Source organism: Danio rerio, chromosome 7 (genome assembly GCF_049306965.1).
Source record: "Danio rerio strain Tuebingen ecotype United States chromosome 7, GRCz12tu, whole genome shotgun sequence".
Taxonomy (NCBI): Eukaryota; Metazoa; Chordata; class Actinopteri; order Cypriniformes; family Danionidae; genus Danio; species Danio rerio.
Window position 1 is genome coordinate 11,419,573 of NC_133182.1, and position 26,093 is coordinate 11,445,665.

At 36.8% G+C, this 26,093-nt stretch overlaps 2 protein-coding genes and 1 long non-coding RNA gene across 17 annotated transcripts in view; 2 read left to right on the forward strand and 1 right to left on the reverse strand.

The window, feature by feature from the left end:
• The window catches only part of cemip (cell migration inducing hyaluronidase 1), a 1,140,081-nt gene that overhangs the window by 457,255 nt on the left and 656,733 nt on the right, over positions 1-26,093 (forward strand). The gene's annotated exons all lie outside the window — the stretch shown is intronic.
• Positions 1-26,093, reverse strand: part of LOC141375309 (uncharacterized) — an 89,362-nt gene that overhangs the window by 24,791 nt on the left and 38,478 nt on the right. For all 9 annotated transcript variants that reach the window (XR_012383149.1, XR_012383153.1, XR_012383150.1 and 6 more), the window contains one exon: positions 24,457-24,540. This is a non-coding gene — a long non-coding RNA (uncharacterized lncRNA). The remainder of the gene's footprint in view (positions 1-24,456; positions 24,541-26,093) is intronic.
• Positions 9,758-26,093, forward strand: part of il16 (interleukin 16) — a 114,990-nt gene continuing 98,654 nt past the window's right edge. For all 7 annotated transcript variants that reach the window (XR_012383146.1, XR_012383143.1, XR_012383144.1 and 4 more), the window contains exon 1: positions 9,758-9,996. Coding sequence is in view for 2 of the 7 variants with exons in the window: in XM_021477711.3 (XP_021333386.2) it covers positions 9,984-9,996 (13 nt within the window). In the remaining 5 variants the exon portion in view is untranslated. The remainder of the gene's footprint in view (positions 9,997-26,093) is intronic.

Here is a 26,093-nt window from a genome sequence, read left to right on the forward strand (position 1 = left end):
GCCATTCAATCCTCATATAAATAAACTAAAATATACATTGCTGGAATCTAACATAAAATGCTTTCCCTCTGCTCTATTTGTGGATTCCTCCATTTCTGTGTGTTTGCTCAGGGATTCCTGTTTATCCAGTCAGAAAAACACTGACTGCACACAGACTCTCCATTCAGACCCGACATATGTGTGGGTGAATGTAAGTATGTGTGTGTGTGAGTGTTGACTAAAGAGACTCTGTGCGGTTTAGGCTGGGGTTAATTAAGGTAAATTACCCCTGCAGTTCATTTCACACTAGCCCTGTATGTGAAGCAAAGCTGCATCCACTAACATAAACTCACAGTGAGACAGAGAACGCCTTCATATCTATAACTCTTCAAGACTGAAGGCTGAATGTAAACTCACACTGATCCAGTGTTCCTCAAACTACACTGAAGAAACATGCAAGGAGTCATTTCAAGATTTGCACATTTAAACACTTACTATATATATATATATATATATATATATATATATATATATATATATATATATATATATATATATATATATATATATATATATATATATATATATATATATATATATATATTCTCTTTTAGGTAAGTTAGGATTATCAAATTTGTTTCTGTTATGCTTAATAGCAGAATAATGAGAGAGATATTTTTGGAGAAATTGTTATAGCGTTTTTTGTAAGTCACGTTTACATACAATAAGATTAATATGCCTCTGAAAAAGCTCAGATGATGGTGTCAAGGTTTTGGACGTTTCTGATTGGCTCATTGACAACATTTGAGTTAATTGGAGGCACAACTGTAGAATAGTATTTAAGGAAAACCTCAAACACCCTGCTGCCTTGTGTGACAACATGGGAAAATCAACAAGCCAGAATCAACAACAGAAGCCAGATTACAATTTTGCTAAATTACACTGGGGAAATAATAACTTTGGGAGACATGTCCTGTGGTCTGATGGAACTAAGATTGAACTGTTTGGAAATAATGACCAATGTTACATTTGGAAGTCAAAGGGGAAAGCTTACAAGCCTAGGAACACCATCCCAACTGTGAAGTATGGGGGCGGCAGCATTATGTTGTGGGGCTGTTTTGCTGCAGGAGGGACTGGTCCACTTCACAGCATAAATGGCATCATGAAGAAAGAACATTATGTAGAAATACTGAAGCAACATCTCAAGACATCAGCCAGGAAATTAAAACTTGGCCACAAATGGGTCTTCCAAACAGACCATGACCCTAAGCATACTGCCAAATTAGTTTAAATGTGCTTTAAGGACAACAAAGTGAATGCTTTGGAGTGGTCATCACAAAGCCCTGATGTCAATCCTAAAGACAATTTGTGGGCAGAGTTGAAAAAGCTGGTGCGAGCAAGAGAGCCAACAAATCTGACTCAGTTTCACCAATTCTGTCAGGAGGAATGAGCCAAAATTCCTGCAAACTATTGTGAGAAGCTTGTGGAAGGATACCCCAAACAATTGACCAAAGTTATAAAGTTTAAAAGCAAAGATAAAAAAATACCAAGGAAATGTATATAAACTTTTGGCTGTCTAGAAATAATAAAAAATTTTCAACAAAAAAAATTCTCTCCTTATTCTGGCAAATGTAAATGATTTAGGTAATCCTAACAGACCTAAAGTAGTAAACGTTTAGTAGGATTTTTGATTATGTTCCCTTTTTAGAGTGTATGTAAACTTCTGGCTTCAATTGTATGTATATGTATATGTATATGTATAAATGTATGTATGTATGTATGTATGTATGTATGTATGTATGTGTGTATGTATGTTTCTTTGTATGTATGTATGTATGTATATATATATATATATATATATATATATATATATATATATATATATATATATATATATATATATATATATATATATATATATATATTAAGGGTGGAGCCGAACCCGAATACGGTATTCGGAAAGGCACGAATAGCGTGTTTTTACGAATACTTGATTCGAACAAATACTTGAAAAATTATTTGTATTCGGGAGCAAGAAAAACACTATATCAAAAAGCAGCGTTTCCTCATGAGACCACAGTGCATGCCCGCGTGAGAGAGAGAGAGAGAGAGAGAGAGAGAGAGAGAGAGAGAGAGAGAGAGAGAGAGAGAGAGAGAGAAAGACACACGCTCAGTGCAAAACGCGCCAAAGCCCGAAACTGAAAGCGAGACGTGACTTTTAAGGGACTGTATCATATGGATTTATTAATCATTCTTACTGTTCAGTGATCGCAAACTGCCGTAGTTTATTAAAGACGCAAACCTCTCACTGCACGTCAGCTGCACCTTCAGCAGACCTCCTCATTCCTGCAGCACGAGAGCTTTATGATTGTTTATGCGCGCCAAAAGTGGCGGATCTTTCCGGTAAAATATCTGACTGCGTGTCACCGCATCCCTAAGGACTGTTAGGCGAAATATTTGACTGCATGTCACTGCATAACAAACGACTGAAACGATATAACTAGAGAAATCTCCACTGTGCCACTGTGCGTATGGCAAGCCGTTTTAGCATTTAAACCTTGTTCAGACTATCCATAAATATATTTAGAGATATCTCTAATTATATTTTGACTTGTCATAATTATAATTCAGATTGGAAATATCTGCAAATATATTATGACTGACTAGTCATATTCCTCCATTGACTTCCATTGAAAAATATTTGCAGATATCTCTAAATAAACAAACAAACAAACTTTGTGTCTTTTTTTGTGGCAGGCAGATGACAATAGCAGGGCTGTATCTTTTAGTATTATATAGAATACTTTTGTTCTGCCCGATCTCCCAGGCAGGGTTTTATTTAGATTTATTTAGTTAATTTTAGTTTTTGGAATTCTGTCCATTGGAAAGAAGTTCTTTCAGAAGAAGAACAGTTTTTTAAAGTATTATTTGTTTTTATTCTGTCTATTCAGTGTCCTTCAACAAGAACGGTGGTGGTGGGGTTCATAATATTCACAATGGTATTTTATTAGTTGTTGGTTTAACCATGGATGAGATAATGGCTTCTATGTTATTTTCTTTTCAATGACATTTCTTATCACATGTTCAAAAACAACAGCCAATATTGCATATCTATAATTTATATAATGGGTATAATTAAACAATACTTTCAATATAACGTAAATTAGAAGTGTAATAGAAAAAATATATATTTTTGCGCCATTTTGAATTTTACTCGAATACAAATACAAATACAAATACAAATACTTTTCCCCTCTCAACAAATACAAATACCGGCTGCTCCGCACATCCCTAATATATATATATATATATATATATATATATATATATATATATATATATATATATATATATATATATATATATATATATATATATATGTATGTATGTATGTATGTATGTATGTATGTGTGTATGTATATATATATATATATATATATATATATATATATATATATATATATATATATATATATATATATATAGACACACAGGTAGGCAGGCAGGCAGGTAGATAGGTAGGTAGGTAGACAGACAGAGACAGACAGAAAGACAGACAGACAGACTTGTATACTATCAGACTATATTTGACTTAAATACTATCAGACTTTTTTATACTATCAGACTTACATACCATCACATTATATCATACTTATATATCATCAGACTATATCAGACATATATACTATTAGACTATATCGGACTTTCATACTATCATACTAATATACTATCAGACTTACAGTTGAAGTCAGAATTATTAACCCCCCTGAATTATTACCCCCCCCCCCCCCTGTTTATTTTTTCCCCAATTTCTGTTTAACGGAGAGAAGTTTTTTTTTTTTTCCAACACATTTCTAATAATAATAGTTTTAATAACTCATTTCTAATAACTGATTTATTTTATCTTTGCTATGATGACAGTAAATAATATTTGACTAGATATTTTTCAAGACACTTCTATACAGCTTAAAGTGACATTTACAGATTTAACTAAGTTAATCATGGTAACTAGGCAGGTTTGGGTAATTAGGCAAGTTATTTTATAACAATGGTTTGTTCTGTATATTATCGAAATAAATATAGCTTAAAGGGGCTAATAATTTTGACCTTAAAATGGTTCATAAAAAAATAAATACTGCTTTTATTCTAGCCGAAATAAAACATTCATAAAACAGACTTTCTCCAGAAGGAAAAATATTATTAGAACATACTGTGAGAATTTCTTTGCTCTGTTAAACATCATTTAGGAAATAATTAAAAAAAGAAGAAAAAAAAATAGAAGGGGGGCTAATAATTCTGACTTCAACTGTATATACTATCGAACTATATCAGACTTATATACTATCAGACTTATAAGCTATCGGATTTAAAAACAATCTGACTTTATTGGACGTATATACTATCGGACTTATATACTATCTGATTTATATACTATCGGATTATATCGGACTTGTATGCTATCGTACTTATATACTATCGGACTTAAATACTATCTGATATATCAGACTTATATATTATATATATAAATGTATTATTAAATGCGTAAATCAAGTGTAAATCATTATATCATAAGCAACCAAATGGATTGAAGTAATTTTATGAGACATCAGAAAGAAATGAAAAGGGAAAGAAAAAAGATGAGAAAATGGTGGAAATAGAAAATAAAATAAAATAATAAGTTAAATGTGGGCATAACTAAAGGGCACAGGGACCTGAATCCCACTACGTCACCCAGATCATCACACATCCATCCAACTCTGGCCATTATACATGCCAATGTAAACTTTTTACCATATCACACATCAAACAACTGAATCATAACCAAACTGTTTCAGAACAAAATGCAAACAAATACAAAATTTCACTATGAACTTTAACTCAAACTGCCATCTACTTGTATTTTACAACTCTGTACTCGTGTATGTCAGTGACTGATTCATTCGCATTTATTTTTTAGTCTCCCCTACAATTTTAAGGAAACATATGAGACAAACATGATCTGTAAATGAAACGTGACAGTGAACCGCATTAAGGTTTGGAAGTTATTCAAGACCAACCTCACGGCAATAAGATATTCCTCTGGGCGATGCTATCATAGTAACTGCAGCAGTGCCAGTATTTATAGCATTACTGTAAGATGCCATCGTAGACTTCAGGCCTGCTCTTCTTACAGACGCAATGAAATCAGGTCTTCTAGCAGTGATGCCATTCCTAAACATTCTACCTTTGCATACATGTATTACCATTCAAAAGATGTTTGGATTGCTTTTGAGGTCTCTTATGCTCACAAAAGCTTGGTTTACCTAATCTGAAATACAGTAATATAGTAAATTGTATAAGCATTTAAAACAGGGGTGCCCAAACCTTTCTTATGAAGGACCAAAAACCAAACTTGATTGAGAGGGGTGGGCCAAAGGTAAATACTGTATACCAAACTATTACATTAAAGCTGCCATGGTAATTTTCTCATTTATTAATATTAAATAATATGTAGAAAAAAACTACTTCAATTATATTAATAATTATAAGGATTTTGTACATTTTATAATGAACTTCTTATAATAAAAACATAAACAAACACATTCATAACACAGTGGTTTTCAATGCTAAATACTAGGGATGTCCAGATCCGATCACATGATCGGAAATCGGGCCTAATCACGCAGTTTAAGACTCGATCGAAATCGGAGGTCACCTCCTGATCAGGACTTGAATATATAAGTTAGACCTCTTTCTTGACTTCACACAGAAACAGCAATGCATGACATCACTTTGTTGCAGAGATGCTATTGGTTAAATGCAGACAAAGTTGAACACGGAAGCAGCTTAAAGCAAAAAATGTGAATATGTCTGTGGTCTGGAGGTATTATAAAGTTGATGATGACAACATTGCCATAGCAAACTGTGAGACATGTAAACTTGGGATTGCCTGCAGGGTATTTCAAGTTAAGGTGCTATTTGTGTTTATTTGTTAATTTCTTTTATATTTACTGTTGAACTAAAGTCCAAAAGTGAAGAATTTGTGGTATTTATTACTTGATTGTTCAAGCTACTTCACAGAAGTGTTTGTTAACATGGTTGTTGAATGGTAAAATAAGTGAATTAAATAAAAAATAAAGAACATCCCGAATCTGTTTCTTCGCTCCTCTTTATTTCTTTTTTTATGTATTATAAAAGTACCGGATTGGGATTCGGTATCGGTAGATATTCAAAATCAAATGACTCAGACTCGAACTCGAACTCAAGAAAAAAAAAACCTTTCCTTGATTTGCTCGTTGAGGTCTTGTGTATTGTCCTTTATCTTCGAGTGACAGTATTTAAATGTTTAAAAATCTGACTCTTGCACAACATTTAATTGAAACATTTAGTTTCAGTTGACTTTTTTAGTTGTTTAACAATTAAACAAACAAACAAACAAATAAAAGGTTACTTTAAATTAGAAATGACCATCTCTGTTGAAGGCATTTGCTGCAACCTTCAATCTAATTCTTCTCAGATGGGATGGCGGGCCAAATCAAAGGTTACCATGGGCCAACTTTGGCCCGCGAGCCTTACTTTGGGCATCTCTGATTTAAAAGAAGTTTTCTGTTTCATTCATTCATTCATTTTCTTGTCGGCTTAGTCCCTTTATTAATCAGGGGTCGCCACAGCGGAATGAACCGCCAACTTATCCAGCAAGTTTTTACGCAGCGGATGCCATTCTAGCCGCAACCCATCTCTAGAAAACATCCACACACACATTCACACACACACACACACACACACTCATACACTACAAAACCCACGCAAACGCATGGAGAACATGCAAACTCCACACAGAAACGCCAACTGAGCCGAGGCTCGAACCAGCGACCTTCTTGCTGTGAGGCGAAAGCACTACCGACTGCGCCACTGCTTCACCTGTTTTCTGTTTCAATATATTTTTAAAATGTAAATTATTCCAGTAATGTAAATTGGATTTTTTAGCATTTAGTCTTTGACATCCCATGAACCTTTAGCCAACATTAAGTCAGGGATATGTTTTGCATCAGCACAATCTCACTGGAATTCGTAGTCTTTTGAGTTGGCGTTTCTTACACATGAATTTGTAACCTTTTCATTCGTATCAATTTTCAGTCATTAGGGGCACGTCTCCTTTAAAAAACATGTGTATATTTTCATTTCAACATTAATATTTTCTTATGGCTAAAATCATATGAATTTCTGTACGTTTTGTCAATATAAAATAGTACAACTTTCTTGTGACATCAGAGCCATATCGAACTGCTACTCATGTGATGTTGTGTTTATACAACAGTTCAACTGCATAATCGAAATCTCAAAAAACCTTTTGGTATGAGGAACTACTTTCTTTCGCTATTCGTTTACATCTGCAGCTGGTCAGAACAGCTGAAACCATTGTGAATTCATAATCGTCATAAGAATATAAAAATTTGTTAAATATTTGCCAAATCATAGTGAGTTTAGTCTTCTGCCTGGCACTCGTGTGGGCAAAGTAATACACAAGGGTGAAGAGGCTGTACAAGTGGTGATTTTCAGCCAATCAGATTCGAGTACCAGACAGAACTGTTGTATAAATGCTCAGCATAAATTAGAGATTCTCTAAAAGTAAAATAAAATCGTATGCCGTGGCACAATGAGCCCACTCGTGCCTTAAAGAAACCACAGCTGAAAATGAAACGTAGATGGAAGAAATCAAAACTACAGGTTTTTCATCTAGCTGGGAAAGAAAGTATACATAACTTTAAAAAAGCTTTGAAGTCTGTCGGATCTGCTTATTTTTCAACCTTAATAAAGAAAACAAACACAATCCTAGAGCCCTGTTTAACACAGTGGCCAATCTAACTTAAAAAAAAGCATCAACATACGTTTTCCAACACAGCAGTAATGACTTTATAGATTTTTTTTACGTGAAAGATTGATGATATTAAAAATAAATTCGCACCATCAATCAGTCTCCTACAGCATCGTCTTAACTAGAGCACTGTAGATCATTAATGGATAAAATTCAGACTTTCTCAGCAGTAGGAGAGGAAGAATAGTAAAAACTTGTAAACTCCTCCAAATCAACAACGTTTATGTTAGATCCTATCTTAAACTGACCAAATTATTAAAACAATTCTTCAGAAGTTGCTGAACCTGTCCTTAACATTTTGAATTCATCCCTTCTGTTAGGATATGTGCCTAAATCTATGCAATTAAAAATGTTTCAAGAGTTCACACTTAGCTGATGATTAATTATAAGCTACTTTGCTGTCCCGGGAGAGAGCGCTGAGCTCATACGATCCTCGAGCCCGGGGCTCCCTCCCGTTGCAAGGCGAGAGGGGAGTTTGAGCTCAGGTAGATCATGAGAACTCCCCCGTCATGGTGCCTGAAGAACAGATAGTAGTTGCTCTTATAGAGATAAGTACTCGGTAGGGGTAAGACTATGGTATTGATTTGGATTAGTCAATAAACTTAAAGTTGAAGTCAGAATTATTAGCCCCCCTAAATTATTAGACCAATTGTTTATTTTTTCCCCAATTTCTGTTTAACCAAGAGAAGATTTTTTCAACACATTTCTAAACATAATAGTTTTAATAACCCATTTCTAATAACCAATTTATTTTATCTTTACCATGATGTCTGTAAATAATATTTTACTAGATATTTTTCAAGACACTTCTATTAACACTTCTATTAACACAATTAACTAGGTTAATTAAGTTAAGTAGGGAGGTTAGGATAATTAGGCAAGTTATTGTATAACAGTGGTTTGTTCTGTAGATTATCGAGAAAAAATATATCTTAAAGAGGCTAATAATTTTGTCCCTAAAATGGTTCATAAAAATTCAAAACAGCTTTTATTCCAGCCGAAATAAAACAAATAAGACTTTCTTCAGAAAAAAAAATATTATCAGACATACTGTGAAAATGTCCTTGCTCTGTTAAAACATAATTTGGAAAATATTTTAAAAAGAAGAAAAAAAATTGAAGGGGGCTAATAATACTGACTTCAACTGTAGGTTGCATGGTTTTGATCGATGGGAGGGAACCAGGAAACCCGGGGGAATCCCATGTGAGCACGGGGAGAACGTGCTAACTCTGCACAGAAACGTCTGCTGGTTTGGTAAAGCCTGGAACCAGAGACGTTCATGCTGTGAGGTAACAGTGCTAAGCACTGGGCCACCGTGTCACCCATCTAGGAAGGAGGAGGAGTAGAGGTGGAAGGGGGGATTCTTCAAAACGAAGACAGCGATGATACGTAACCCAGGGTATTTGTAGTAGCTTTGGAGTCGTCTGATTGGTGCATTGAGAATTGGATAATGCGGGTCCAGCCGCTAGCAATCATAAGCACGTGATCCTCTCGAAGTTAGTTTATAAATAAACTTCACAAAGTGTGGTGACTGTCCGATCTTGCACAGTTTTTACACAAAACCTTTTCATCCTAGAGAGAGTTAATTTTTTAGAGCTTGACAGACACTTGTCCCAGTGCAATGTCAGTTTATGATCAAAAGCAGCATGAGCATTCTTCAAAACTGCTCCTTTTGTATCGCAACATCAGCGAATGAAACCAAAAACGCGTCTACTTCAATGAATGAATCTACAAAGAAAGCATTCATTCAATCAAAGAAAAAATCTCCTCCTTATACATCCCTGGTGGCCAGTAGAACGACTAGGTGTAAGGTCACTTATAGACAGGGGAAAAGTCTCTCTCTCTCTCTCTCTCTCTAGCTGTCAGACAGGAAGGGGGCAGTGATTTGGTGAGCGTTTCTGTGAGTCGCTGCTTGTGTTCTCTGGAAAAGGAGGGAGGCGGCAGTTACAAACGCTCCTCTTAACTCTCTGACAGCCTCTGGCAGCACTGGAAGAGAGCGAGAGCCAGCAAACAGAGGCTTTTCAGAGCACAGAGAGCGAACTTGTTCAGCGCTGGACTTTTATCATGCTGAATTGACCAGCGTCTTCCCTCTGGGATACTCTACAAAACGACTGCTCGCAGGACGAGACTCGCAACACAAGAAGCGAAAATGCTCAGCTTTGGTGAGTGTTCGATTGTTCTTCAATGGAAACTTTCTATGCGTTTAGCCACACCTGATTCAGGGGCTCAGAAAACAGATGTTGGGACTGGCATCCAGCAAACATGTGCTGAAAAAACAAACTGTATCGCATGACTCAAGTTTGTTCTGGTGCAGCATTTCCGAAATGACTTTTTATTTCATGTCGATACTGTTTCTTTTAAATGTGCTGCACATTTCATTTAATTCTAGTTTGAGTTTATTTAACGTTTTTGTTTAATTTTGCTATTATTTTTGCGAAAACATTTTTATTTACAAAAATCCTAATGGAACTACAAAAGTCAGTGAAAAAAGCCTTTATTTAAAAAAAAAAAAAAAAAATATATATATATATATATATATATATATATATATATATATATATATATATATATATATATATATATATATATATATATATATATATATATATATATATATATATATATATATATAGGGCGGCACTGTGGCTCAGTGGTTAGCACTGTCGCCTCACCTCAAGAATGTCGCTGGTTCGAATCCCGGCTGAGCCAGTTGGCATTTCTGTGTGGAGTTTGCATGTTCTCCCCATGTTGTTGTGGGTTTCCTCCAGGTTCTTCGTTTTCTACCACAGTCCAAAGACATGCGCAATAGGTGAATTGAACAAACTAAATCAGCCGTAGTGTGTGTGTGTGTGTGTGTGTGTGTGTGTGTGTGTGTGTGTGTGTGTGTGTGTGTGAATGCGTGTATGAGTGTACTGGGTTGCATTTGGAAGGGCACCCGCTGCGTAAAATATATGCTGGAATAGTTGATGGTTCATTCCGCTGTGGCGATCCTTGATAAATAAGGGACTAAGCCGAATGAATGAATGAATTTTTTTTGTTACAGTTTTAGTTATTGTAGTTCCAACTACGACTAAAACGAAAACTTACACTACCATGTTTGCAAACTTCTAAGCAATGAAAATCAAGTAATTGAACAAATACTAAATCCAGAACCAAACAAATGCAAAAGAATTAAAGGGCACCTATGGTAAAAAATCTACTTTTCAAGCTGTTTGGACAGACATGTGTGTAGGTATAGTGTATAAACTGTCATATTATGGTGATATAAACACACCCAGTCCTTTTTTTTTAATTTAACAACATAAAAACAGTGGACCAATTGGATCGGTTTTCAGACCGACCACAACTTGACGTAGAAGTGCAGTCCCCCTGCCCAACAATATTGATTGACAGGCACGTCATCATATCCTGCTTGTTGATTCACATCCGCCATTTTCAGCGCAAGTCAAAGCGAACTCGCTAAAGGAACACCCTTGCTCTATTTTTAGATGTAAGGCTTATTAGGTTCAACACAAGATCAATATTCTCCACATTAACACTCTAATCAGAATTATTGGTTGTATCTTTAGGTAGGTTTGCAAACGTGTACTTTTCATTGCGTCTACCGTTTGCATTTCTCACGTTCACAGAAGCTCTCTGTATTCTTAACTAGGTGCAGCTGGAAAAGTGCAAGCGCGCTGCAAAACAAACTTGCCTGCAGGTCGCACACCAAAAGCGCCGCTCTGCGTTGCGCAACGCTGTCGCAGCGCCATGTATTTTGGAGTTCTGAGCGTGGTTTCTGTCAGGGTAAACACAATTGGCGCTTCAAACTGTCCGTGGTGCCCAGCCGTCGTTGTGTTTACCCTGATGGAGGCCTGTGTTTGGAGTTCTAGAATGTGTGGTGCGATGATTCGAGACACTTTATGTTTCAGCTGCGCCACAGAGAGTGTTTGGTGTGCCGTGTCACGGCGCATCCAGTGCCTCAGTCAAAGTTAATGCAGTGTGCGTGGTTATTAGTATCAGTGTACAAGCTCAGCACTTTAAACTAGCACACAGTTGTCTGTAAATCTATTCAAACACATTAATGATTGTGTACTCTCTGCTTGGTCTGTGTCCGAGTCGTACATGTACGGCCGAATACATGTACGAATAATACGAGGCCGAATAATCCTCTTACTCCTGCTCCGTCTTAAGGCTGATTTATACTTCTGCGTCAAACACCGGCGTATGCTACGGCGCTGACGCATAGCCCTTCGCCGTGGCCATCGCCGTCACTGACGTGCACCTCTCAAAAAATGTAACTACACGTCGCAACGCCGCGTAGAGTAAGCTCTGTGATTGGTCGGCTCGGTAGCGCTGACGAGTCTGGGCGGGACCGAGAGCCGCGCGAATGGCGCGACGCCGCGCGAGCGATTGTTTACAAGTGTGGAGTCCCGTGAAGGAGCTCCGGATGGAAAGTTTTGTTTTGTGTTTACCTCATAGTTAAAGTTGTTGCTCGTCCACCGGTTCCTGCCTCAAAATGAGCGAGTTTGAGCCACTTTTACATCCCGGAAGTGTTCAGGAAAAGCAAAAAAGTAGCGAAGAAACTCGACACAGAGGAACATTTACACCTCACTGCCAACTAGCGTTTAGGAAGTGTTAATGCAGACCGACAGAGACAGCGCGCAGAAGTATAAATGCACAGCCACGCGCGTTGCATGCACCGTGGGTTACGCCGGTCACCTGACGCACAAGTATAAATCAGGCCTTACAGTCTGCCTGTCTGTTGCCAAACACAGAAGGGGTGAGCTCTTGGCTCCGCCCCCTTGTTACGTTGGACGGGAAACCGAAGCTTATTTTCATGTGAAGCAACACACCCCTAAACAGCGAGCTGTGTAAACGCCCCCAACATGACACTTTTTACACATTATAATAAAAACATCTGAACTGTTTTTTGAACTGAACCTAAACTGGCACACTCAGAAGAACCATAATATGAATATTAAATCATAAAAATGGGGTAAACTATGTGCCCTTTAAAGTAAAAAATTATGAAGAATTCTGGCAACCTTTAACATATTTAAGATCATACTGTATATTAGGGATGTCAAAATGTATTGTTTCTGTGAGGCAGACGCAAACATTGGTTCAGTGATGATCATAACCAGTTATTATGTACTGATGTCATTTATGACATATGCGTTATGTGGCGGTTGCTTATTTACTATGGCGAGGGAGAAGACCGCGAGTAAGTAAAATGCTACTTAGGAAGCAGATAACTGTACACAACTCACTGCTTGCACTGCAAAAAATGCTTTTCTTGCTTAGATTTTTTGTCTTGTTTCTAGTCTAAATATCTAAAATTTCTTATATCAAGAGGCATTTTCTAGACAGGCAAAACATATTGTCTCGTTTTGAGAAATAATATGCCAATAATAAGTGAGTTTTTCCTTAAAACAAGCAAAATAATCTGCCAATGGGGTAAGCAAAATAATCTTGCTTTTTCTTTTGACGTAAGATTATTTTGCTTACCCCATTGGCAGATTATTTTGCTTGTTTTAAGGAAAAACTCACTTATTATTGGCATATTATTTCTCAAAAAAAAAAAATGTTTTTCTTGTCTAGAATATTCTTCTTAATTTAGGAATTTTCAGATATTTGGACTAGAAACAAGACAAAAAATCTAAGTAAGAAAAGCATTTTTTGCAGTGTGTGGGTTTGCTGGACAGTCTTTCACTGACAAGGATGTACATCAGAAGCCAGCTATGGAGAAAATAAAAGCTATAAACTCTCTCTCTCACACTATGTGGCTCATTTGACCTGCTGGCGTGTTTGTGAGGTAACGTTTTATCTCCTCTCTTGGCTGTTACAACAATAACAATACTTGTGGATTCAGACACGAGCATGTCTGCAGAGCGAGTATTCTCGACCCCGTCGCCGTCTACAATATAATAGAACAGCTGATCGCTGTGGCTGTTTAACATCGGTGTCCGTGTCACTGTTTTGCTGAACAGTTCCAGAACCTGAAGTGAGTTTTTCCTCAAATCAAGCAAAATAATCTGCCAATGGGGTAAGCAAAATAATCTTGTTTTTCGATTTGTGATAAGATTATTTTGCTTACCCCATTGGCAGATTATTTAGCTTGATTTAAGGAAAAAATTTACTTCATTTTGGCATATTATTTCTTAAAACAAGACAATATGTTTTGCTTGTCTTAAATGCTTCTTGATTTAAGAACTTTTAGATATTTGGACTAGAAACAAGACAAAAAATCTAAGTAAGAAAGCCATTTTTTGCAGTGTGCACCAGTAAATGCATTGAGATTTAATTTACTTTATATGCAAGTGTATTTAAGTGGTGATCGCAGAATAAAGATGTTATTCTCTATGTGCAACCAACACTGTTGAAAGCAATGTAGTTTAATCAAAAAGCAAACTGAGCATGTGCACAGAAAAAACCATACTCACGTGCCTCACGCACCGCTTCTGATTGACGCTGACAAGCTGCTCTTCTCCCTGTCCCACGCCGAATAAATACAAGCGCCACTCATACATTGTCTAACCGGTGTAATAGCGGTCTTTTATGCGGAGGTGTCGGCGCGCAGTGAGTTTTGCAAGTCGACAAAACAAAGTTTAAATATGTTGGTGATCTTATTTACACTAAACATGGCTCCTGATAGATTTTTGTATGAAGCAAAAAAAGAAGGTATGATCAGTCAGGGAGGTAAGACTTGATAAACCCAATTCTCAGCCATGAGTTGTGTAAGAAAACACATACAGATAATTCTATAAAACCTTTTTTTTTGTATTCTATAGACCAATTACCATGTTTGTAAACATTCAGGATGCGCGCGCAGGGAGGTGGCAGAAAGCAACTGGGAGCCCTAGCATTTACAGCGAGGGGATGACATCAGATGCGGTGCAGAGTTTGTTGTTGTCTTAGAAATAAGATATATTACTTACCTATTATATATATATTGTTTACATAATGCTTTCAGCATATTATAACAGCTCGTCACCCAGTGACAAGCACAGTGATTCAGCAAAATTAACGTTAAAGTGAGCGGCGTTCATCTGACAGCTCCAATTATCTTATCATCACTCCAGTTGTGTCTTTAGATTGTTTTCGACTTACTAATAATAAAAAATAACTTACTTAATAACTAACTTAATAATAATAAAAATGTTTTTTTTTAATTAAAACATTTATTCTAGCCAAAATAAAACAAATAAGACTTTCTCCAGAAGAAAAAATATTATCAGACATACTGTGAAAATGTCCTGGCTCTTTTAAACATCATTTGGGTAATATAAAAAAGGGGTTTAATATATATATATATATATATATATATATATATATATATATATATATATATATATATATATATATATGTATATATATTAACGCTGCAAGCAGAGTCCAGAGCTGCAAAACTGAAGCACATGAGTTTGTGAAGTCCAGACGCTAATGTTTGTCTTAATTAGATCGGACGGAGACAGATCCATCAATGGGCTCTCGTGAAATCTGCCCAATGCATCAGGCGAAGTATAACATGTGCTGATTCATATTGCAGTCCTGAGACTAAGCTACAATTTATTACTATTATAAAAAAAGTTGATGTTGAGTCTCGAGGTAATTGAATGCAGGGTTTCGCTTGGACAGCCTTTAGTTATGGCATAATATGGAAATGGTTTGATTAGAAAAGGGTTTGACGAATGATTTTGATTAAAAATGGAACTATTTATGCGTTCGTAAACAACGGGTGTTTAATAGAGAGCGGTAATAAACAGCAGAAATGATCATAACGGGAAGCAAAGGGAATCTGCTATTTAAACTATTTATTTAGAAAAATAATTAAACTAGCAGCTGAATGACAACACCGTAGCAACCACTTATGGTTTCTGGAAATCTGAGGAAAATCTTTTGAATTAATAATTCAAATATACGGGTTATGCATCAAATTTCAAAACAGTCAGCTGTATGTGAATAATGAACAGCAAAAGACACTCACCGGCCACTTTATTAGGTACAGCTGTCCAACTGCTCATTAACACAACTTTCTAATCAGCCATCAAGGCAGCATCTGCTGCAGATCAAACCAAGCATCAGAAAGGGGAAGAAAGGTGATTTACTGACTTTGAACGTGGCATGGTTGTTGGTGCCAGACAAACTGGTCTGAGGGTTTCTTTAGGGTTTAAAGAGAACGGTCCGAAAAAAATTTCCAGTGAGCGGCAGTACTGAGGGTACAAATGCCTTGTTGATGCCTGAGGTCAGAGGAAAATGACCTCAAATAACCACTCGTTACAACCGAGGTCTGCAGAAGAGCATCTCTGAATGCACAACACGTCGAACCTTGTGGCGGATGGGCAACAGCAGCAGAAGACCACACCACACTGTCAGCTAAGAACAGGAAACTGAGGCTACAATTTACACAGGCTCACCAAAATTGCGCAATTGAATATTGGAAAAACGTTGCCTGGTCTAATGAGTTTTGATTTCTGCTGCGTCATTTGTATGGTAGGGTCACAATTTGGCATCAACAACATGAAAGCATTGATCTATCCTGCCTTGTACCAGTTGTTCAGGCTGGTGATGGTGGTGTAATGGTGTGGGGGATATTTTCTTGGCACATTTTGGGCCCATTTGTACCAATTGACCATCGTGTCATTGCCACAGTCTACCAGAGTATTGTTGCTGACTATTTCCATCTGTTTATGACCACAGTGGACCCATCTTCTGATGGCTACTTCCAGAAGCATAACATGTCATGTCATGAAGTGCAAATTATCTCAAACTGGTTTCTTGAACATGACAGTGAGTTCACTGTACTCAATTGGCCTCCAAAGTCACCAGAACTCAATCCAATAGAGCGGCTTTGGGATGTGGTGAAACTGGGGATTAGCATCATGGATGTGCAGCCAACAAATCTGCAGCAACAATTTTACAATATTATAAGCTGAAAGATCCTCTGTAAATGCTGCTCTCCGTCTGTAAACATACAAACACCGCAATCAAACCATTACTGTCGTGTAGGATTTTTGCTGCATTTTGTGACAGGATAGTCTACACACACGGCTTTCTGATACTATTCTCTGCACCTACCAAGTGCATCTAAGTTATAGAGAAATGCTGAGGATTTTTTTTCCTGCTACACTTTTCCAGCAATTCCTCGCATCTAATGTCTTGTTTGTCTCAGGGGGCATGCAGGAAATGTTCCTGATATAAAGTGAAGGAGCCAAACTGCAGTTAAAGTCCACAAATTAATAATTTCGCAAATAATTTCATTACTGATGTCCATGTAAACACAGTCATATATATATATATATATATATATATATATATATATATATATATATATATATATATATATATATATATATATATAGTATAATATTTAAATATAAGTATATATACACAACTGTCTGAAATAGTCATTTCAGATTGGTCAGTCACAACAATTATATTGTACGGATAAAAAATTAACAATGGAAATAAGAATTTATCGCTATATATACATCATGTCTATATATATCACTACTTAAAATGTTTAAGAGAGAAGGATAATAATCAAGAAACACTGAATACAATGGAGATCTACAATCCAGACTAGCTAAACTAGCAATTCTGTCACTTTTATATGGCAATAATTACCCAAAAACACAAAACTCAAAACACTATTTCCTAATGATTCCTGCGTCATTTTGGACATTTCAACACACTTTCTGTTGCATTCAGTCGTGTCCTTTGTTCTGTGTGATAAAAGGCCGTCTGATCTCTAGGGATGACAGGAACACACATTTTCTAAAAGTCTTTTGGTGGTCATTTTTAGATTTATTAAATAAAGCTTCTTTCAGCTCGTCATTTTGCTTCATCATCATCATTGCCATGAAGAAAATGTTTCTTTTGGTCTATTTTTATTTTCAATCCAATCCAAACAGTATGAATGTTCTGCACCATTACGTCAACGTTTGAGTCAGTCAACATTTCAAATGAGAAACTGTTTCATACCGTGCCACTGAAATTACTGCAAATTGGATTTTGCACACAGTTGGAAAACATAGTTGCAAATAGCATTAAAATAGAGTGACTATGCCATTAAGACATTACTCCTATATTATACCATATTATTACCACATTATTATTATTGTATTTTATGCTGTTTTAACGCAACATTAGGTGCAAATTAAACTATCATCTACTTATATACTTGTTGGGGATGTTTTTATCGACTCTGGGGTGATTTTGAGTCTTAATTTAGCCACAACCTTGTCTGTGTTTCAGCAACTGGAAAATGGAAAATCAAGGTGGGAACATGCTTTGAAAAATAAATGAAAAATTAACAATGCAGGCAAATTTACTACTCTCTTGTTGCATTTGTGGTTGTTTCTGCTTCATTGACTTCCATTATAATGACATTTTGAAGTACAAATTACCCCTTTGAACCCTTCCAAACAGGGAAAACCACCAACAATCAAGAATGCATAAGTACAGTGCATCCGGAAAGTATTCATAGCGCTTCACTTTTTCGACCTATTTTTAATGTTACAGCTGAAGTGAATTAAATTCATTTATTTCTTCAAAATTCTCCACACAATACCCCATAATGACAATGTGAAAAAAGATTGTTTGAAATTGTTGCAAATTTATTCAAAATAAAAAAACTGAAAAATCACATCTACATCAGTATTCACTGCCTTTGCTCAATACTTTATTGATGCACCTTTGGCAGCAATTACAGCCTCAAGTCTTTTTGAATATGATGCCACAAGCTTGGCACACCTGTCTTTGGGAATTTTTGCCCATTCCTCTTTGCAGTACCTCTCAAGCTCTATCAGGTTGGATGAGAAGTGACGGTGTACATCCATCTCCGGAGATGTTCAATAAGATTTAGATCTGGGCTCTGGCTGGGCCACTCAAGGACATTCACCGAGTTGTTGTGAAGCAACTCCGTTGTTATTTCGGCGGTGTGCTTTGGGTCATTGTCCTGCTGGAATATAAACCGTCTGAGTCTGAGGTCAAGAGCACTCTGAAGCAGGTTTTCATTCAGGATGTCTCTGTACATCGCTGCATTCATCTTTCCCTCTATCCTGACTAGTCTTCCAGTTCCTGCTGCTGAAAAACATCCCCACAGCATGATGCTGCCACCACCATGCTTCACTGTAGGGATGGTATTAGCCTGATGATGAGCAGTGCCTGGTTTTCTCCAAATGTAACGCCTGGCATTCACTCCAAACAGTTCAATATTAGTCTCATCAGACCAGAGAATTTAGTTTCTTATGGTCTGAGAGTCTTCAGATGTCTTTTGGCAAATTCCAGACGGCGAGTGGCTTCAGTCTGGCCACTCTATCATACAGGCTTGATTGGTGGATTACTGCACAGATGGTTGTCCTTCTGTAAGGTTCTTGATTCTCCACAGAAGAACGCTGGAACAGAGTGACTATTGGGTTATTGATCACCTCTCTGACTAAGACCCTTCTCCTCCAATCACTCAGCTTAGATGGCCGGCCAGCTCTAGGAAGAGTCCTGGTGGTTTCAAACATCTTCCACTTACGGATGATGGAGGCCACTGTGCTTATTGGAACTTTCAGAGCAGCAGAAATTTTTCTGTAACCTTCCCCCAGCCTTGTCCCTCTAGACAATCCTGTCTCGGAGGTCTACAGACGATTCCTTTGTCTTCATGCTTGGTTTTTGATTTGACATGCACCGTCAACCCTGGGACCTTATATAGACAGGTGTATGCCTTGTCAAATCATGTCCAATCAACTGAATTTACCACAGGTGAAGCTGCTGAAACATCTCAAGAATGATCAGTGGAAACAGAATATACCTGAGCTCAATTAAGAGCTTGACGGCAAAGGCTGTGAATACTGATGTACATGTGATTTTTCAGGTTTTTTATTTTAAATAAATTTGCTACAATTTCAAAAAACTCTTTTTTCACATTGTCATTACGAGGTATTGTGTGTACAATTTTGAGGAAAATAAATTTAATCCATTTTGGAATAAGGCTCTAACATTGAAAATGTGGGAAAAAGTGAAGCACTACTTTCCGGATACACTGTACATGATGTCATGGCTTTGCAAATGCCATTATAACGCAGGTCATAAACAGCACCCAACATAACAAAAGGGTAGTCAATTTCAACAGTACATAAGAGTTAAAGGAGTTACAGAAATCTGAAGCAAAAGTGCTGGACTATCAGCCAGAGAGAGCTGATCTCAATGATTGCAACACATGTTGGCAGGCATGCTGCTTCTGCTCCAGCCTAAAGCAGGCAAACGCGAAGCCTATTCCAGTGATTCACCCATTAAGAAAAACAGAATTAGCTCATGCAGGAGCCACAAACACACTGCTGTGCTTTCTGCTGCCTATATTTATGGCTGCTTATTTCTAAAACAGAACCGCATTCAGAATGTCACTTGCTCTATAAATGAAGTAGCTGGATTCACTACTGGTTTCAATAGAGTTGATGTTATAGTAAAGCAAATAAATCGGTTACACTTTACAATAAGGTTTCATAAGTTTTTGTATTTACTAACATGAACTAAGTATGAATGATACTTGTACAGCATGTATTAATTATAGTTAACATTTACCAGTGCATTATTAAAATCCAAATTCATGCTTGTTGACATTAGTAAATGCACCGCAAGTTAACATGCAGTAACAATGAACAACTTTTATTTCACTAACTAACGTTAACTAGGGCTAGGCAGTGGCGCAGTAGGCAGTGTTGTCGCCTCACAGCATGAAGGTCGCTGGTTCAAACCTCGGCTCAGTTGGCGTTTTTATGTGGAGTTTGCATGTTCTCCCTGCCTTCGCGTGGGTTTCCTCCGGGTGCTTCAGTTCCCCCCACAGTCCAAAGACATGCGGTACAGGTGAATTGGGTAGGCTAAATTGTCCGTAGTGTATGAGTGTGTGTGTGAATGTGTGTGTGGATGTTTCCCAGAAATGCGGCTGGAAGGGCATCCGCTGCATAAAAACTTGCTGAATAAGTTGGCAGTTCATTCTGCTGTGGCGACCCCGGATTAATAAAGGGACTAAGCCGACAAGAAAATGAATGAATGAATGAATATTAACTGATATGAAATCAATACTGTAATTAATGTATTGTTCAGTGTTTGTTCTTGTTAGTAAATACATTAACTAACATGAACCAATAAACCCTTTTTGTAAAGTCTTACCAAATAATCATTAGTGCATTGTAAACAAAATATGATCAATAGGTCATGACAACATATGTTTTTATTTCCAGGGTTTCTGCAGGTTTCAAAGTTAAATTTAGGACTTTAAGACATTTTTAAGACCATTATGATTGAAATTTTAGACTTACACAAGGCTAAATGCTAAGGATTTTTTTGAATATCCCAGTTAGGAAAAAATTTTAAACAAAAATGATTTTAATTTAATAATACAATAATAATACAGGTGTAACGTCGGGGGATAACACACACAACTGGGTAAGATCCAATATGCAGGTTTAATCGTAGTCAGGCAAGCAAAGGTCAATACAGGTGCCAACGGGTATGTACAGGCAGTCCAGAATCGTAGTCAGTAAACAGGCTATGGGTCGTAAGGCAGGTGGCTAAACAGGAGAGCAAGGATGAACAAGGCTGGGTCGAAACACGGGAAACAAGACGCGTTGTAGTGTTATCAACAGATTAACAAGACTCAGCAAACTGAAAGGATGAATGTGTGGCTTATGTAGTGAATGCAATCAGTTTCTGATAGTCCTCAAGTGTTGCAAGTGTAATCAGTCTAGATGAGTGACCATGGGTGTCTGGGCGAAGTGTATGTCTGAATATGTAGTCCAGGAAAAGGTGGAAGTGTAGACCATGGTTATTGTGTGGGAACCAGCAATCTATGGAGAACGATCGCTGGTTATCGTGACAACAGGTCAGGTCAGTATCCTGAGCTTTTTTTTTTTTAAATACAAAGTTTAAAAGTTTTATTGAGATAGATTGTTGGTGATTGTATGGGTGTTAATTGCCAAATTGGGGAGCTATACATGAAAAACAGAAAATTTAGACCCGTCAAAACATGTAATACCAACAACACAATATTTCTGTAGATTTAAGACTTTTTAAGGCCTAAAAATTAGCTTTTGATATTTAAGACCCCGCGGATACCCTGATTTTAATTAGAACTTATTAAACTAACCCAGCAGGCACAATACGTCAACATGACGTCAGATTGACATTGTACCCCAACATTGTAGGGACGTTTGTTTGGAAATAAAAATCAGGTTGACCTCAGAACCCACCATCAGGGTTGACGTCTTCGTCCAACCTAAAATCAACCAAATATCAACGTCTAATAATGTTACAGCTTGACGTTGTGTGGACGTAACCACTATGACGTCTATCAGATGTTGGATTTTGGTTGCCATACCTGATGAACAAATGACAATAGTGGACATCAATTAAGTATGATTTTGTTAGTACTATTATAGTCAATAGAGGAATAATCACGGTTTCAAGGCTATCACGATTGCTATGCATTCATTAATTTAAAAACCCTACTAGTTTAGCAAATCACATGAAAACTCCTTATATTTTAAAGTGTATTTATTGCTGCTCAGGTACCAATTAATACAACTTAATAATAATAACAAAAAAATTATAACAAACTAACAATAGTTTATTTCTCTTTGAACTTAAAAAGTTGAAAACAATTAGTTTGAAACATAATTGAAAAAGTTTTTGGTTTCCATATATTGTGATTAATTGACATTCAAAATGCATTATGGGATTTTAATCACTGCTTAATAACAATGTATTCTAAGTGTTACACGGGTTGTGACACTGACAACAGAGGTGAGGATCCACATGCAGGTTTATTATGCCTGCAATGTTTATTATACGAGTGATTTACATGATAAGTCAATGCAAACACGTGAATAGACATCCTGCGGCGTGATACACGGGAATGACGAAAATTGCGCGATAGGCGTGGTGCGAATGGCGTGGCTCGGATTGAGCGTTTTGCATGTTTGCCGCGCGTTTTGTGCGAATCGCTCAAGTTTGAAAATCGAAACTTCAGCGGACATTCGCGCCACGTTAACTAATCAGGAGCTTGCTGTTGTGGGGGCGAGATTGTGACCTATCGCCTGTTGTTGGTGTCCCGGGGGGAAATCCTCCAGTCGACACCGACAAAAAGTTAATCAAACTGGGCTCGGCTCAGTCAGAAGCGTCGCTGAAAGCCTCCATCATCCAGGTTAAGTTTGTGGTGGAGTTTATGAGCTCACAGAGCTGGATGCACCTCTGAAAGAATGTAGTGGACTCAGACACAGCCCTAAACGTATCGACGCTGTTTTTAGCCGTCATAAAGCATATAAACACTGTTATTTTCTTCATAAAATCCATGTTAGCCATTTAGCAACGAAGCTAGAGTCAATGGACAGACAGAAGCCCTGCCCATCACGCAAATCCGCGTCAGTTCTGAAGTGAATTTGATGCACGAATGAAGCGGATTTGATGCGCGAATGAAGCGGGGTTTGACGCGCGAATGAAGCGAGTAACCTCAAATGTTCACGCGGCTATTTACACGTGATTAGCGCGATTTGTTTGAGCGTCTGCTGTGAACGCAGCATTAGAATCGTCAGGCAAGCAGTGGTCAATACTGGGGCAAACAGATGTATGAGGGCAATCCAGAGTCGAAGTCAAAATAACAGGTAGATGGTCAGAGGCAGGAAGCAAACAAAATTAAACAAATAAGCAAGGCAAAGGATCAAAAACACGGCAAAGGCAGACAAAGGAAAACGAGTTGTAGTGTCACTTAAAAGATAACAAGACTCAGCAATGAGGGTTTCAAAGTGAGCTGCATATATGTGTGTGTAATCAGTACTTAAGCACCATCAGCTGTGTGTATGCAATCAGTCAGGATCTGGAACCGGTTGTGTGTGAGAAGCATGACTGGTCCTTGAAGTCCATTTATCAGCAAATTTGTAGTTCATGTGAATGTGGGTGTTTACCAGCAACCTCTGGGGGTTTGATCGCTGGTGATCATGACACTAAGCAACAAGCAAATAATAAAAACGCATGATATAAAAGATTTTCAAACAACTTAAATGTGCCATGACATTGACGTCATTACATTAAGAGTCTCATTGAGAGAAAACAGATGGTAAACAGTGGCTACAAATGTATTTTGGCGTCTGTATTGCACTGTGCGGTCATCACATCACGTCTATGATGCTTTTAAATGCTATCTACATAGTCAGCTCACTATGCGTTGGAACAAAGCCACCGTTCATTGAAGTCCAGACTTCAGGTCTCCATAGACTAATTACCCTATCAAACTTCACCAGCGCCTCAACATTAAAACACTTTCAGGACACTGGAGTCATTTGTCAGCATTTGAAGTCGGTGCCAGAGCAAACACTGGAGCTGTTGGTTAATGTAGTGTTTAAAGGGCCACGAGTGGGAGATGTTCTCATAAAGTTTCATTCGCGCAGGTCACAAACTTTCTAGACTTCAAACAAGGGAATATTCGAAGTCTCATAAGAGCAGTCGGAATAAGACTGATGGTAATGTGTTTCCATATAACTCATTCATGGCAAACTGATATGGATTAAATGTCAAATAAATGCTTGACGGGCTAAGGAGATGATTTGCATTCATCTTAGAATATTAGCTGGACTCAGAAATGAACATTTACTCACCATCTCTCTTCATTCCAAGTCAGATGCTGTCGTTTCTTGTGGAAACTTCTGGAAATTTTAAAGAGCTTTCACACAGTTTGAGCTCTGAAAAGAACAACACAAAAAACTTCATGCATATATGTGCTTCAGGACCAGAAAAGCAAGTCTTAAATTGCACTTTACTTAAAAAAAAGTGCAGCTATTATAACCTATTTTTCTATGACGTCTATTAGACATTGGTTGCCATTCTTGAAAAATAAATGACAGTATTTGATGTCAGTGTGGTTTAAGATGTTAACTTGATATTGGACACAACCTAAAATCAACAAAATATCAACATCATTTCGCATCATTGGACGGCAAAATAACGCTGTCCTTTAGACACAGGCTAGACATTAAATTTTGGTCACCTGACGTCACGAACCAAATCTAACCTTGACACCAACACTGATTTAAATCGTTATATATAAAAGCAAATGGCACGCAATAGGAGAATTATTTTGCATATTAAAAAGTTTTTGTTTGAACCAACATCTGAAATTAATATATTAGAAACGGCTTCTATTTCTTGCAGCTGAACAACAGAAAACTGAACACATGATCACCTCAGCTACACCTCATGTGTTCAGTGTTAAATGCTAATAATGTGAGTTTGAATGCCATTTCACATCATATTTATTGCCATTCTACTGAAAGCAGCAGCGGATAGTTCACCTCTTCTTGAAAATAAAATAAACCATTTGAAATTAAACTTCGATGGAAATTTTGAAGAGCTTTCACTATGTTCAAGCTCTGAAAAAGAACAGCACAATAAATTTCATACATACATGTGATTCTGAATAACAAAACCAAGTCTTATATTACTGTATACAGGTATAGGAGGGGGTAAAAAAGTGGAAGAAAGTGAAAGTGGACAGTGGACGGGGGAGGGTGGTGGCTGAGGAGGGGGGGTCGGTAAAATGATGTGATGAATCAGATTTCATCCGGCATGTTCTGGCACAAATTAGGCCCTCGGTATACACTGTAAAAAGCAATTAGTTAACTTTACTTTTTTAAAAAAGTGAGTAAATGCACTGCTTTTAAATGGATTAGTTGACTACACTGTAAAAAAAACTATTATAGTATTTTTTTTGTCATTTCAAATAATATTCAAAGCTAAGTAAAATGACAAACAATCTCTCCAAATTAACAGTTTGACTTTCATTTTTATTGACTGAGCAATTTTTATTTTTATTTTGTATTAATGCAATACAATGTTGCATTACTTTCGTAAAAAAAAAAACGAAATGTGGTACATAGTTACTTTTAAAGGAAAGTTATCCGTTAGATTACTTTTGCATTATTTATTTATTTATTTTTATTTTTTTACCTTGGCTGGGATTGCTTGTTAAAAATGCTTGCAATAATAATAATATTTAATATTATTATTATTATTAAAAAATAATTATTTATTTATTTAATTTATTTAATTTATATGTTTATATTTGATTAATTTATTTTTTGTGTAAAAAAAGTATTTTATGCAGAAAGTGAAATTATATTAAATCCAAGGCTGACAGTTACTAACTAACTAACTAACTAACTAACTAACTAACTAACTAACTAAATAAATAAATCATTAAATAAAATGTATTATAATATAAAATAATTATAAAATA